We start from the raw sequence: 16,350 nt of genomic DNA, 5'->3' as shown, positions 1-16,350 counted from the left end.
TTTGAACGTACCAATACATCCAGGTGGTCCAGGAGATCCAGGATTTCCGCATTGGCCTTCAGGTCCTGGTGTACCTGGGAATCCAGTCTCGCCCTTTATGTACGTTATCTGTTCCAGAACTGGCGGCCCTCTTGGACCTAAGAGCAAAAGTAAGCACTTACAAGCAAAATAAGAACAATGCCAAAAAGACACACTTAAATTTGTAAATAAATCCTTTGAAACAGATGTTCATTTTTTCATCATAATTAATGAACCACTAACAAGGTTGCAATAAACCCATAGGCCCCAATCTCCCTAGATAGTATTTACGCAGAAATTACCAATCGCCGTTCTTCTCATTGCCAATGAAGTGGAGAATACCAGAATGACAATCTTCTAGCTTTGATTCCTAACTTTGCAAAGCTGTGTTCAATGGAAACTGTAGCCCCATTGCAACAGCCTTACCATGAGGTTTTACAATGTGCTTCAAGGACACTAAAATGAATTTCAAAAATTAAAAACCACTTATGACACAGCATGGGATATTACCACGCTCACCTTTCTATTCAAAAGTAAATACCTTGCAAGAAGTGTTAGGTCATGGCCCAATGACTTTAATAGTCCCTTTCCCATTACACTCATTACACACTAACAGGAGCAAAGTTACCTGGTTGCCCAGGCAATCCTGGTGATCCTCCATCTCCAGCCTGGCCTCGGATTCCTTTGTCACCTTGTAAACCTACAATAGAAAGATTATTAAAATTAGAATTAAATAGAATATGCAAAACACAAACAAGCTTCAGTTCAACCAGCCCATCAGAATCTGAAGAATACCAATCCATTTATTTTGACATGAAAACACTCCTGAAATTTGGCGCTGTTTGTAGAATTTCGAGTCCCTGCACACCAGGCAGATGATATTGAACCCAGCTATATTTTTACTGCCTCTAATGTAATTTCAATGCAAATGGAAACTTTCAATTCCTTGGAATTTCCTAGAAAGTTTTGATTCAATTTTGGTGTATAAGCATATGCTGGTTTTTACCAAGGAAATTCATACATAACTGACTTATGCAGGTTTTAGGCCAAAACATCTTTAAGGACAAATTTCCTCAATAGTTTGTGCCACTTTCCAGACACATCAGTTTCTATCACTCAATTACATAGCTTCTATTCAGCCCCCTGCAAAATCCCAGTTAAGGCACATTTCCTAGGTTTATGCAGATTATGCTCTAGTGTAGATCTACGACCGAAAATTAAGTGCTGCATAAACCAGTGTCAACTGATAATGTGGTAACTGAGATTTCTGGAGCGTGATAGTGATTTTTAAAGTAATTTTTATTGAATTCTCCAGCTGAGACTTGCATTTTACCATTGCCTCTTGAGTCAGAAGGTTGTCCCGTTCCAGAGACTTCAGCATAAATATCCAGGCTACACACAAGTGCAGTACTGAGGAAGTGCTGCACGATTGGAGATGCTTTCTTTTAGATCAGAGGTGGATGTAAAAGATCCCACGGCACTATTTCAAAGAAGAGCAGGGAACTTATGCTGATGCCCTGGCAATACTTATCCCTCAGTCAATATCACAAATAAACAGATGAACTGATTATCACATTGCTGACTATGGGAGCATGCTGCTGTGTTTCCTATATTACAACAGTGACTACACATCAAAAGAACATCATTGGCTGTAAAGTGCTTTGGAATGTCCTGAGGATGTGAAAGGTGCTCTATAAATGAAAGTTGTGTTTTTTTATGGATTTGGTTCCTAGTGCAACTGATTTGGCCACTAATTCATGCTTCTCGGCTAATTTGGTGGCTCCCTCCCCCTCCTCCTATCCTCTACCCCCCCACATTGAGGAATCTGTGGAAATCAGATTCTAGAATGGGCGAGCGATCCACTCTGCCCGTGTTCTATGGAAGTAGTCAAGGTGAAAATGAACAGATACATTTATATTACTGCTGGAAGCACACTTTAATGTTCCTTCATCAGAAAGTTTTATAGCAAAGTCTGCAGATAGCTACTGATCATTTGTTGTAATTTCTGATGAACTACAACTCCAGCATGAACTTGCAATGTTGAATATAGCAGAAATACAAATAATCCTGAGCAATACCTGGGAACCCTGGGGTACCAGTTGAACCCCTCTCGCCTCTGGGACCTTGACTTGAAGTGCCAGGAATTCCCTGCAGGATTGAAGGGAGAGAAGAATCAAAAAGTATGTTCTGTCTGGTGGGAGTGGGATGGGGGAGGGGGTGGTGGAACCCTTGTCCACCAGCAGTGTACGTTAGATAATCACCTTTGTGCAAACTAAAGTGAACAACGTTTGGTGACTACACTTCCTTGCCGACTATTAAATGTTCTTCCTATTTCCTATCGTCTGGCGATGTGCACGTTCCAACAACAACAACATAATTATACAAGTTACAACTCCAGCTACAAGGATTACAGTAAAGGTGAGTGGGAGTCAGAATGTCCATGATGTCATTATGTGTGCATAGATGAATACCCTCTGCTTTTTTCATAAGGATATCAAAAAATGGCAATTTCGGTGTAGCCCCAGTATTAACAGGAAGGCAGAAGGGGTGCAAGGAAGCACAGAGTGTGCTTAGCAAGGTTGGGAATGTGGAAGTCCACCAGAATTTAAAGGCAGGACTTTATTATAAAGTCTTTATCCTGTTTTCTGCCCAGCAAATCTGGAAGAGGGAGGGAGTGGGAAATTGGGGCTGGGGGTAGGAAGAGAGGCCATGAGGAAGAATGGGAGAGATCAGGATGGCAGGAGGAAGGAGGCCATCATGGAAGATGGGGTGGTGGGGGAAGGAGTATGAGTTGGGGGTTGGGGGGTGAGAAGATCTGTGATCGTGGCAGGAGAAACTGGAGGCGTTGTTGGTCTATGGGAGCATTTATACTCCTCATTGACAAGGAGCGTTGTAGCTTAACTTCTTGAGCTGGCAGTTCCCCACCTCCCCGCCTGAATACAGCTTCTGTCATCATCTTGATGCAACTGTGAACAGCTGATTGGGACACTCCACAAAGATCTCCCACTCATCCCTGGAAAGAGCCAGCAGTATAGAAGTTGACGGTCACTGTGACCTTCAGAGCCACTGGCATTGGGTTTCCACCCATATAGTTGGAGCTGATCTCAGGCCCAATCATATGACAAATGGAGGTCACAGTCTCCCTGGAGAGACGGAGCCTCCTTTGGCATTGCACCTCGGACATATTGAGGTAGTTGCATTGCTGCCTGTAAATCCTGGCAGCCGGATAGTGGCATTTTCTGCAGCCCCTTACGCTTTGGACTACCTACTGGCCCTATGCCCCTTGTACCTGTGCCTCTCCTCCCACAGGCCGCTCCCTTGGAAGCTGCATTGGGACACCTAGCCTCCTCTCCCTTCTTCCCTTTTCTTTCTCCTCAGAGGAGATGCCTCCAGCAGAGAGCACAATCCCTATTACCAGGGTTACAGAAGGCTGTCTGACACCTGGAAGGGTCCACATGGTCAAAATTCTCCAGGGGCCTTGGAGACACCAATGAGTCCTAAAATGAAGCCTGGAAATGCTAAGAATGGAGCTCAGAACAGAGATGAAGCTTCAAATTCAAATAAGCAACCAGCAGTAACCTATCCCTAAACTCCTCACTACTCACAATGGCAATGCTGCTGACCCTTTTTATCAAAAAGTGGGCTGCCCACCAGCCCGTTTTGCCCATGCGACGAGTGCAAAATCGCACGGGCAGCATAAAAATCGGGATCAACCAGCTTTTTAATGGCCTTAAGTGGCCCTTTAATTGTTGTCAGGCGCGGCTCCAACACCCACGCGCACCCACCAACCTGAAGATTGAATGTGTGCGGGATGACGTCAGAATACCCACCTGACATCATCTCGCGTGATTTTATACCTGATCGGGTCGGGCGCGTGCTCACCTGCGAGGCATAACATTCTGCCCTAGGAGTGGGTGGGTTGGAAGCAAGTTGGATTGAGGTTCACAACTTACCATTTTTCCTCCCCATCCTCTCCCAACACACCCATTTCTGTTTGCTAAAATTTCATCTCATTAAGTCTGAGTGAAGGTCCACACCAAAACTGCTTTTGTTCAGCTCTGAACTTTCGGCAAGTGTACAATGGAAAATATTTCAAGACCCTGGCTCGCTCATTGCAGGGTGTTAACTTCGAGGCCTTCGTATGTCCAAACCTCACTCCGAACTCTGACAAAACCAATGGTTCACACTTTCGTCATCTCAAGATTTGATTTTTTCAATGTTCCTTCTGTGACTTCTCAAGCACCACCCTACATAAACTACAACTGATTCAGAATTCTGCCACTCAGGTCACACCTAATATTAAGTCCTGCACACCATCAACTATCCTTGTCAATCCCCATTGTTTGCCCAAGCCGTTGCTGTCACTTGAGAGGGAACTCAAATGCTCAGAAGATTGGAGGGATAACCTGGAAGCTTATATTCAATGTAAAATGGATGTGGGAGCTTAGAACAGTCTGCATACATTTGGATACTGCACATGTACAACTCTGAATTTTGAAGTGATGTTTAAAAATTCAGGTTTGGGGACTATATGCTGCATTGTTCCCCATTGACCATGTTGGGAGATTTGGGTAGAATAGGTTGGAAATCTACCATTTCACCAATGGGGCATGTTTTGCTCCGAGCCGTTCTGATGAGATGGAAATCTCCTCTGATGCAGTTGGTTATAAAGGCCCTAAATTTCGCCAATCGGATCCCATCTGGTAGTGAACACGGAGTCAAACTGTTCACAATTTAGCACAAACTGATAATCTCATTCAGAGAGACTAAACCGAGAAAGCAAAAATTAATATGTTTCTGTAAATGAACAAAGTTCAACTTTTAGCACTATTGAGCACTTTGAGCAAAGCTTCCTCAATTGCTGCAGGGTGATTTTCAGTTTTACCAAGAAAAAGTAAGGCTTGCATTGTAGTGCCTTGAATGTAGAAAAACACCCTAAGTGTCTTCACAATATGCATATGCACACCGAGCCAAAGGAGATAACAGAGGCAGTGAAGTAAAGATTGGTCAAAGAGTTGGTTCTTAAGGAGACTCTTAGAGAAAGCAATGGATTGGAGAAGGTTTTTAAGGGAGGGGGTTCCAGAATGTACAGCCTAGGCACCTGAATGTAGTCTTCAAATGTGTGGTGAATGCAAAAGAGATCAGTGTAAGAGGAATTAGAATGTAAAGGACAGCTTGAAGGGGTGGAGGAGGTTATAGAAATAGGGAGCAGAAAGGCCATGAAGTTACTTAAATACAAAGATAAACATTTTAAATTTGAGACTTCAGGGATTGGAGTTGATTCAGGATAAGCAGATACTTTTCTTGGCCTAGGTGAGGTGGTCAATTTTTTTAATTTCTGCATTCTGATCACATACCAGGAGCAGATATCTCCAAATTGCTTTTTACAACCATTGTTTTCTATCCATTCATTTGGATGCAATTTCCTTGATATGTGCTCCAGGCATGTGCTCAGAGGAGCACAAACATCCATTCCCTCCACCACCGATGAGCATTGGCAGCAGCGTGTACCATCGACAAAAGGCACTGCAGAAACTCACCAAGGCTGCTTAGGCAGTGCCTTTCAAACCCACAAACACTACCATCTAGAAGGACAAGGGCAGCAGATAGATGGGAACACCACCACCTGGAAGTTCCCCTCAAAGTTCCTGACTTGGAAATATATCACCATTCCTTCACTGTCACTGGGTCAAAATCCTGGGACTCCTTCCCTAACAGCACTATGGGCATACCTACACCAGAGAGATGGCAGTGGTTCAAGAAGGCAGGTCACCATCACCTTCTCAAGGATGGGCAATAAATGCTGGCCCAGCCAGCGAAGCCCACACCCTGTAAATGAATAAAAAAAAACACTTTCCATTTAGTGCTAAGTATTACTGAATGATGGATATTTTGGTAATGTGGGTCCAGGACCCAGGTTCAGGGCATTAAAATGAATTTCATATATGACACGATTTTCTGACTTCCTTCTTCTGACAAGGAGTCTCAACCACCAATATTGCACATCAGAAAAGTGCACATCATTTTCTGACTATTAATTTACTGCATTCATCCTAATAGTGAAAAATAACAAATACCTTCTCACTCTAGTCTCAGTTCCAAAGGTGAAGATATGTAGCACCTCACTGCAACATGAGGTGCTATCTTATGATATGAGCTGCAGCTATCTGGACAGACTGCAAAAGTCAACAAGTCATAAATGGAATTGTGCCTTACACCACAACCATAAGATACACACACAAGAAAATGCGAAAAAAAAATTATTTTACAAATTCCTTACTGGTTGCCCTTTTACACCTGGATCACCTCTGTCACCTGGGTTGCCTGGAAGTCCTGGTAAACCAGATGAGCCTTTATCTCCTTTAAGACTATCTGGCCCTGGCTCTCCAAATAATCCTTTCAGTCCACGACGGCCTAAACATAGAGAAGATACCAATTTAATTAGATAAGAGTATTTTCCACTTCATTTTATATAGTCCCTTTACATCTATTAAATATAGACGTTTTGGGCTGAATTCAGCGGCCACGGTAGTGGCCCCATCAACCAGTTGTTCACTTAAACCTCAATTGTTTCTGGAATGGGAAGGCATGCTCGACTTTCTGTATCCCTGATTTAATCGGAGGGAGTTGGGAAGGCGATGAAGAGTTCACCCCACCCAACCCCCCCCACACCCACCCCCCACCTTCCCTCACAATCGTATGTCTCAGCTGCCCCCGACCTCCTAGCCCACTCCCGAAGGTGGCATTAAACTGCCCCTTATGCGCATACACACATCATGCCAAAAATAGATGTTTCAGATAATAGTTATCAGGAATTAATTTCCAGGAACAATTATTCCAGCTGATTTGCAAATCCTACAATATTTTGAACTGATTAACGAACTTCAGTTAACAATTTCACCATTATCATAATAAATACATGAATTATTAAATATCCAATTGCTCATTGCATCCACAGCCATGGTTACAACTCAACCAATGAAACCAATGCTAATCTCAGGTTACAGAACAAATTTTCTGATGCAGTCTGGTAACGTTACATTCTCTACAACATCACAATGGGAGTTAGCCTTGTGTTTAATAACATTTCTAACTCTTTCTCTTACCTAATTGTTTGTACCTGTATCCTTGATGCAAATTTCACTTCAGTTTTCGTGTTTGGAAAATACAGGCTGGAATTACAGAATTTCCCAACAGGTTCTTCCAGCCTATGTCAGAAGACCTGATGCAGTAAATTCCTTCTTAAAAACTGTTACCAACTGATCTGCCTCCTCAGTGCAATTTAGTCACTCAGAACCCCCCAACTCCTCCACCATTGCATCTCACTTCCTGACTCCCCAAAGCCTGTCCACCATTTACAAGGCACAAGTCAGGAGTGTGATGAATACTCTCCACTTTCATGGATGATTGCAGTTCCAATGACACTCAAGAAGCTTGACACCATACAGGGCAAAGCAGCCCGCTTGATTGGCACCACATCTACAAACATTCACTCCCTCCACCACCGACGCATAGTGGCAGCAGTGTGTACCATCTACAAGATGCACTGCAGAAACTCACCAAGGGTCCTTAGACAGCACCTTCCAAACCCATGACCTCTATGATCTAGAAGGACAAGGGCAGCAGATGCATGGGGACACCCATCATCTGGACGGTCCCCTCCAAGCCACACACCATCCTGATTTGGAAATATATCACCATTTCTTCACTATCAAAATCATGGAACTCCCTCCCTAATAGCATGGTGGGTATATCTACACCACATGAGCTGCAGCGGTTCAAGAAGGAAGCTCACCACCACCTTCTCAAGGGCAATAAATGCTGGCACAAGCAGCGATGCCCACATCCCATGAATGAATAAAAAAAAACAGTGTTATAACCAGCAATGGACATGTTTGAGGCAGGCTGCTATTGGATTTCATGTTTTTAGTTTTAATTTCTCCCCAACTGATGCTTGTGTGTAAGATTAGCTATCATAATGTTTTAATTTATGAAATTAGAATTTACCCGCAGGCCCAGCAGTGCCTTGTAGGCCTTTGTTTCCTTTGGGACCTTGAATACTCATTCCTGTAGGACCAGGTGGCCCAGGTTCACCAGAGAGGCCAGACGGTCCACGAGGACCTGGGTCACCTCGTACACCAGGAGGACCTGCTTCACTCTCATCACCAGGGAGCCCTGTATCTCCTTTTAGACCTGTTTGAATTTAAGAACAATGTTAATTTCAGATAATGTGAACAACACCTAGATATACATGGATAATTTTCCAAGCAGGCACTGGCAGTGGTTTCTTTTCTACCAGCAGTGCATATCAATAATTGATATCTACAGATGTAAAAATCATGGATGGCAGGTCTAAAATTTTCCAAAATGCACTCCCTGTGGGAGCAGATCGCTGCTGCTAACATGTATTTGGATATTACTCACTTACATTGCATTGGCACAATGTTACTCATGTATATTTAAATCTGACCTGATGGGCCTGGAAAGCCTGACTGGCCTCTAGATCCTCTTCCAGGTAAACCTGTATAGGGAGTGAGGGAGAGAGAATCTGTATTTAGTTTGAATGACAACTAAATCATCAAAGCTTGACATTCTAAATTATTGTACCCTTAAACTGAAACATTAAATGTAGTAGATTTAATTTTCACTGAACACATGGGGCAGAATTTTCTGCCTGGCGGGCGGGCCCGACCCAATCTCCGGCGGGCGGGAAGCCGATCCCCGCCGGAGAAGCGGGCCCTGCCGCCATTTTAGTGGGCGGGCCAATTAAGGCCCACCCAGTGTGATGCCCGGCGGGAAGCGCTATGCGCTCCCTGTGCGGGCGGGGCGGATACCCCAAAAGCAAGAGTGCGCTCTTTCGCACATGCACACGAAAGAGCGCACATCTCCCTGAGGCTAAGTGCTGCCTCAGGGAGATCGCTGACAGTTTTAAAAACATTAAAAATAGAAAAAAAATCCCTAACATGTCCCCCTCATGTGACAATGACAACATGAGATGGGACATGTTAATAAATTTCACTAAATCTTTATTAAAGTTTTTTAAACCCTGCATGAAACCTCATCCCGCCGGTGGATGAGGTTTCATGTTTTTTCAGAAGCCCGCCGGGGCTCCAGGCCTGCCCGCCAGCCTTAAGGTTGGAGGGGAAGGCCCTTTAATTGTTTTAATTATCCTGTCAATGGCCTCAATTGGCCGTTGACAGGTCGGCGGGCGTGCAGCTGAATTCGCTGTGCCCCCGCCGTCCTGAAAATTTAAATGGGGCACGGTGACATCGGGGGTTCCTCCCGACATAATCCCACGTCATTTTACGTGTCGGCGAGCGGGCCCCACCCCCTTCTTGCCGACGGCAAAATTCAGCCCATGAGCATACGAATTAGGAGTAAGAGTAGGCCATTCGGCCCCTTAAGCCTGCTCTGCCATTCAATAAGATCATGGCTGATCTGATTGTGGCCTCAATGTCACTTCCCCTTCTACCTCCTATACCTGTAGTCTCCGTTGTTGGTCAAGACTCTATCTACCTCTGCCTTAAAAATATTCAATAATCCTGCCTCTGCCGCACTCTGGGGAAGAGAGTTCCACAGAGTCACAGCTCTGAGAGAATAAATTTCTTCTCATCTCCATCTTAAATGGGAGACCTCTTATTTTTAAACTAGTTCTGGTTTCTCTCACAAGGGGAAACAACCATTTGGCATCCACTTGGTTAAATCCCCTCAGGATCTTATATGTTTCAATAAGATCACCTCTCATTCTTCTAAACTTCAATTGTTACAGGCCCAACGTGTCCAAACTTTCCTCATAAGATAACTCCGTCATCCCAGGAATTAGGTAAGTGCAATTCTCTGAATTGCTTCTAATGCAATTATGTCCTTTCTTAAATAAGGAGACCAAAACTGTACACAGTACTTTAAATGTGGTCACACCAATGCCCTGTACAAGTAGCAAAACATACCTATATCTTCCGGACTTAATATTGAGTTCAACAATTTTAGATTATGAACTCTCTCCTCCATCCCCACCCCCTTTCCGATCCCCCCTTTTTCCAATAATTTATAATTTTTTTTACACTATATTTTTTTATTTTCCCTCCTATTTTTAAATTTATTTCGATCTATTGTTTCATCTCCACCTTTTAGCCCATTTCGATCCCTTCCCCCCACCCCACCTGCATTAGGGCCATCTGCCACTAGCTTGCTTCCCTTAATGTCCCCATTAGCACACCCTTTAGATAATATCACCACCATCGACACCCCTTTGTCCTTTTGTCTATGGCCTTTTCGGCAGTCTCTTCTTGGCCCCTATCGAGCTCTCCTGTCCCACCCACTTCTACCAGCTTATATTTCATCTCATTTCTATACGTCTTAGTTCTGTTGAAGGGTCATACGGACTTGAAACGTCACCTGTATCCCTCTCCGCAGATGCTGTCAGACCTGCTGAGTTTTTCCAGGTATTTTTGTTTTTGTTCTAGATTTCCAGCATCCGCAGTATTTTGCTCTTATACCCATTTTTATGTTCCATTCTCCTTGCGATAAATGACAACATTCCATTTGCCTTCCTAATCACTTGCTGTACCTGTATACTAACTTCTTGTGATTCATGTACCAGGACAGCCAGATCCCTGTGTACCTCAGAACTCTGCAATCTCTCTCCATTTAGATAATATGCTGCTTTTCTGTTCTTCCTGACAAAGCAGACAAGTTCACATTTTCATGTGGCACCTTGTCAAATGCCTTCTGGAAATCTAAGTGCGCCACATCCATAGGTTCTCCTTTATCCATGTTGCTTGCTACTTCCTCAAAGAACTCTTAATAAATTAGTCAAACATGATTTCCCTTTCACAAACCATGTTGACTCTGCCTGAAAAGCAAACCAATGCATCTACTATCTCGGTAGCTACTTTTTTAAGACCCTAAGATGAAGTTCATCAGGCTTTGGGGTCTTGTCAGCTTTTAGTTCTAATAATTTCCTTGGTACCCTTTTCCTGGTGATCGTGATTGTTCTATGTTTCTCCCTCCTTTTCACCTCTTGATTCATAATTATTTCTGGGATGTTATTTGTATCCTTTACAGTGAAGACAGATGCAAAATATCTGTCCAATTCTTCCATCTTTTCCTTATTTTCCATTATTAATTCCCCAGATTCACTCTCTAGAGGACCAACACTCACATTAGTTACTCTTTTCCTTTCTAAATACCTGCAGAACCTCTTACTATCTGTTTTTATAGTTCTAGCTAGCTTTCTCTTGTACTCTAATATCTCCCTCCTTATTATTGTTTTGGTCATCTTTGCTGTTTTTTATATTCTGTCCAATCTTCTGAACTGCCACTAATCTTCATGGAATTGTACACTTTCTCATTCAATTTGATACTATCTTTAACTTCCTTAGTGAGCCACAGATGATGCACCCTTCCCCTAGAGTCTTTCTTTCTCACTGGAATTATCTGCTGAGTGCTATGAAATATCTCCTTAAATGACTGCCACTGCATCTCTGCAGACCTCTCCCTCAACTTAATCTCAAAGTTCACTTTAGCCATTTCTGTCTTCATAACCTTATGATTGCCCTTATTTAAGTTTAAAACACTAGTCTTAGACCCACACTTCTCACCTTCAAACTGAACGTGGAATTCTATCATGTTATGATTACTGTCGCCCAGAGGCTCCTTTACTTTAAGACTATTAATTAATCCTGTCTCATTGCACATCAATGAGGTCTAGAATAGCCTGCTCCCTAGTTGGCTATAGAAGGCACTGCTCTGAGAAATTATCCCAAAAACACTCTATGAACTGATCTTTCAGGCTACCTTTGCCAGTCTGATTCATTCAATTGATATGCAGATTAAAATCACCCTTTATGAATATTGCCGTACCTTTGTTACAAGCCCCCATTATTTCTTCCTGTATACCCCGCCATGCTGTGTGGTTACTGATTGGGGGCCTAAAAAACTACTTCCACAAGCGACTTCCTACTTTTACTATTTCTTATCTCTACCCAAACTGATTCTACATAATGATCTTTAGAACAAAGATCATCCCTCTTTAATGAATTAATGTCATCCTTAACTAACAGAGCTACCCCTCCACCTTTTCCTTGTTTCCTGTCCATCCACCTTTTTCTAGTTTCCTGTCCTTTCACTTTTTCCTAGCTTCCTGTTCAAGTGTTGGTGAGTTAGTTGATTGTTGACTCTGGACAGCAGTAATAAATGCCAGTGAGAGACAGAATGATTTCCCGCCATTCTTAAAGATACATTTAACTCTAAAGCTTCAGTAAAACAAAAGCTGTCTGTTCATTTTGGATTAGAATTACATTGAAATGAAAACAGGTCTTTCAGATTAACCAGTTGATATTGGTATTTATTCTCCCTATGAGCAGTAGCCCATTCTGTTCCTATATCATCTTTCCTAACCTAGTTTAAAATGTTGCTGAGTTCTCTGCTTCAGTCACTAACTCAAATATTGCATTCCATAGCCTCATCATCATCTGTGTAAAAAACATTTATCTTATTTTCTGACCTCTAACCAACTTATTCAAGTCTTTGAAAGAGTAACATGCGCTGTGGATAAAGGGGAGCCTGTTGATATACTGTACTTGGATTTCCAGAAGGCATTCGATAAGGTGCCACATCAAAGGTTATTGAGGAAAATAAAAGCTCATGGCGTAGGGGGAAACATACTATCATGGGTAGGAGATTGGCTGGCAGAAAACAGAGTATGCTTAAATGTTTTTTTTTCTGATTGGCAGGATCTGACAAGTGGAGCCCTGCAGCAGCCTGTGCTGAGGCCTCAAATTTTTACAATTTATATCAATGACTTAAATGAGGGGAGCAAAAGCATAGTAGCTAAATTTGCAGATGGCACCACAAAGATAGGTAGGAAAGCCAGTTATGAAGAGGACATAAAGAAGTTGCAAACGGATGTAGATAGGTTGAGTGAGTGGGCAAAAATCTGGCAGATGGAGTATAATGTGGAAAAATGTGAAGTTGCTCACTTTGGCAGGGAGAATCAAAAAGCAGAGTATTACTTAAACAGAGAATGACTGCAGAATTCCAAGCTGCAGAGGGATCTAGGTGTACTAGTGCATGAGTCACAAAAAGTTAGTTTGCAGGTACAACAAGTAATTAAGAAGGCTAATGGAATGCTATCCTTTATTACAAGAGGAATTGAATATAAAAGTAAGGATGTTATGCTTCAGTTATACAGGGCACATGATGAGACCACATCTCGAATACTGTGTGCAGTTTAGGTCTCCTTATTTAAGGAAGGATGTAAATGCGTTGGAGGTGGTTCAGAGGAGGTTTACTAGATTGATACTTGGAGTGAGCAGGTTGGTGTCTTATGAAGGAGATTGGACAGACTGGGCTTGTTTCCACTGGAGTTTAGAAGAGTGAGAGGTGCCTTGATTGAAGTATATAAGATCCTGACGGTCTTGACAAGTGGAATGGATATTCCCTCTTGAAGGTGAGTCCAGAACTCAGGGGCACTGTTTTAAAATTAGGGGTTGCCTTTTTGGGACAGCGATGAGGAGAATTTTCTTCTCTCAGAGGGTTGTGCGACTTTGGAACTCTCTGCCTCAGAAGGTGGTGGAGGCTGGATCGCTGAATATTTTTAAGGCGGAGATAGGTTCTTGTTAGGCAAGGGAATCAAAGGTTATTGGAGGTAGATGGGAGTGTGGAACTTGAAACACAAACAGATCAGCCATGATCTTGTTGAATGGTGGAGCAGGCTCAAGGGGCCAAATGGCCTACTTCTGCTCCTATTTTGTATGTTTGTAAATCTCTTTCAGCTTCTGGAATTTCCAACTGGGCCTAGGATGGATGAAACCCATATTTGGCTTCATGATGTTGGGGTCTGGGGTGCAGGAATGAGGGGAAAAAATTTACATACTGGAATTTCCTCAGCTCTGGGTACTGAGATGAACCTCATCTCAGTGTAAAGGTCGGTTGAAAGTTTGAATTGGGATCCATTTAGGTTGCAGGTCTGGATCACCCAAATGAAAAGCAACACAAAAGCCATGGTGCCCTTATAAAAGGGGCTACTTGTTCACAGCGTTTAAACAAACCATTTTGGCTGGCAGTGGGCTGCTTGCAATTGCTGCATATTCCACCCAAAAATGCACCCAGATTTGTGTGGCAACCTGCAAAACCTGTGCAGTTTAAGTGACTTTGCTCTGGTGAGTCAGGAGTGGATGTCACCAGCGATTGTTCAGTTATAATTCCACTGCCAATAGACGGCTGAGGATTTAGGACTTAGTGAGACTGCTCAGGTTACCACAACATGTTCATTTTGGTGAAGAATTAGGTGTAAGGTAGTTCTTTGAATTTAGGCTACCAGTAATGTTTACTGGTCATTCAGCAAGTAAGCCTGACTGAACAAAGGGAAAAAAAGAATTGTTTTAACTCATCCAAGTGAAAGCAAATGTTATTAGAGATGAACTCAAAATGCTTTATCAGGAGGTGCTCACCTGGATCTCCTTTTAGTCCATGAGGACCTGGAATACCATCGCATCCTTGCCTTCCCTTTTCTCCTGTTGTTCCTGGTGGACCACAATGTCCTACCATTCCTATATTAAATTTGGGACATCAAGAAAAAAGGATTGAAAATTTGCAATATTTGTCTCATAGGAGTAGCCAGAAGTGAAAACTATTTACTTTAAACAGGTTAAAGCCTATGTTAAAAGAGCAGCGACATGAATTTAGTATAAGCACTCTTCGTCTCTACCCTTCTACATTGCTACCCACATCTAGAGTGATGTTACTAAAGCCTCAAACTGTGTGAAACCAAAGAATTGCGTTAAAGCACATTCTTTTACTTAACCTTCACTCCGTGCCCATGACTTTAATGAGAATGAATCTTTTTAGTATAAGTATTACCAAAGTATATATGGCTAATCACTGATATGGTTAACACTGCTCTTGCAATTGACCTGGATTTTGCTCTCAGCAGCAAGGAGCAGAGCTCACCATTCACCTCACTGAAAGCTACCCACAGAGTTTCCCAGGCTTGTCAGCAGGGATTTTCTCTAATCCGATGATTTTTCCCAATGCTGCTTCCTCGACGGGGGGCACCCGGGGCACCTGGGAGCAGGACAAGCAACAGTGATGTTCTTAATCAGATTGAAGAATTCTCACTGGGATACGCAGGCCGCAAATTTTAGCTCCTTTGCGCCCATTTTTTTGGCGCTAAAAGTGCTCTTTTGCCACCAAAATAGCTTCCGTGGCAGTCACGCAAGACTTCTGGTGTGAGCTGTGGCAGACGCCATTCTAGTGAGGGTGTTAATGCATACACAGAGACCATCTGACTGAAGTATAAAGAGTAGACAGATAGTGATGTCAAACAGTCTGTAACATTGAGTTGATACCAGCACTGCTATTTTGCAGCTCAGTGCTCCAGCTAATGCCATCATTTAGTCTTGCTCGGCTGTATATGAGTTTAAGCAGGGAGGATCCCCTTGCCCCCATCATCAAGTTCTTTCATGTTTGCTGCTATTGATTTCTACCGGACCTCGCTGCTATTGTAGAAGTGTTTGGTGGTTTCTAGAGTTGTTTAGTGTTGCTAAAGTTCACAGGGAGTGGCGCCACACCTGCCGAAGGACTTTGCCCTGGCTCCAAGGATTCTGCACAAACTAATACAAAAGCGAAATACTGCAGATGCTGGAAATCTGCAATAAAAACAGAAAATGTTGGAAATACTCAGCTGTGGAGAGAGAAACAGAGTAACGCTTCAGATGAACGATGACCTGTCATCAGAACAGAAGGGGTTCTGATGATGGGTTATCATTGGCCTGAAATGTTGGCTGGGATTTTCCGGCCCCATCGAGGTGGGACCCGCCGCAGGACAATTGGCAGCCCAGCCAAAAGTCCATTGACTTTCGTCGGGGCTGGACAATCCCGGCGGTGGGCAGGGCCGGAAAATCCCACCCGTTAACTATGTTTCTCTCCATAGATGCTGCCTGACCCACTGAGTATTTCCAGCATTTTCTGTTTTTATTTTTGCACAAACTACTTACTCACAGACATGAGTCCAGTAGTACGCATCCTCCTGGGACTACAGCATGAAAGGAAGAATGTTCAGAGGTCACAGAAAGGAGGACAAGCTGCCCAAATTGGAGGGAGGAGGAGGAAGGGGAGAACCTTATCTGCCAAGCAGGAGACCTTATCTGCCCAGGGTGTTCAGGGAACAATTCTCCTACCCAAATTTTAGTGAGGAACAGAGTGATGAACATCTGTGTTTCAGTTAAGGACGTCCTCACTGAAATCTGCCAAGTTACTGCATCTACAACTGCAACCTCAGAGCAGGGTGAGGACTGCATAACTAGTTATTGTGAAGATGACCATGGCCAG

The 16,350-nt window shown here is 43.2% G+C and overlaps 1 protein-coding gene across 1 annotated transcript in view; it reads right to left on the bottom strand.

Annotated features, from left to right (window-relative positions):
- Positions 1–16,350, bottom strand: part of col4a3 (collagen, type IV, alpha 3) — an 83,289-nt gene that overhangs the window by 27,367 nt on the left and 39,572 nt on the right. Inside the window, exons 16-22 of the mRNA XM_078564449.1 lie at positions 14,472–14,570; positions 8,489–8,539; positions 8,026–8,211; positions 6,299–6,432; positions 2,097–2,166; positions 647–718; positions 12–137 (exon numbers count right to left, since the gene is read on the bottom strand). Coding sequence (XP_078420575.1) covers positions 12–137; positions 647–718; positions 2,097–2,166; positions 6,299–6,432; positions 8,026–8,211; positions 8,489–8,539; positions 14,472–14,570 — 738 coding nt within the window. The remainder of the gene's footprint in view (positions 1–11; positions 138–646; positions 719–2,096; positions 2,167–6,298; positions 6,433–8,025; positions 8,212–8,488; positions 8,540–14,471; positions 14,571–16,350) is intronic.

The sequence above is a fragment of the Cetorhinus maximus genome, chromosome 19 (genome assembly GCF_964194155.1).
Source record: "Cetorhinus maximus chromosome 19, sCetMax3.hap1.1, whole genome shotgun sequence".
In the NCBI taxonomy this organism is placed as follows: Eukaryota; Metazoa; Chordata; class Chondrichthyes; order Lamniformes; family Cetorhinidae; genus Cetorhinus; species Cetorhinus maximus.
The sequence above is the reverse complement of the archived record's forward strand: the minus strand, read 5'-3'. Positions and strand labels throughout refer to the sequence as shown.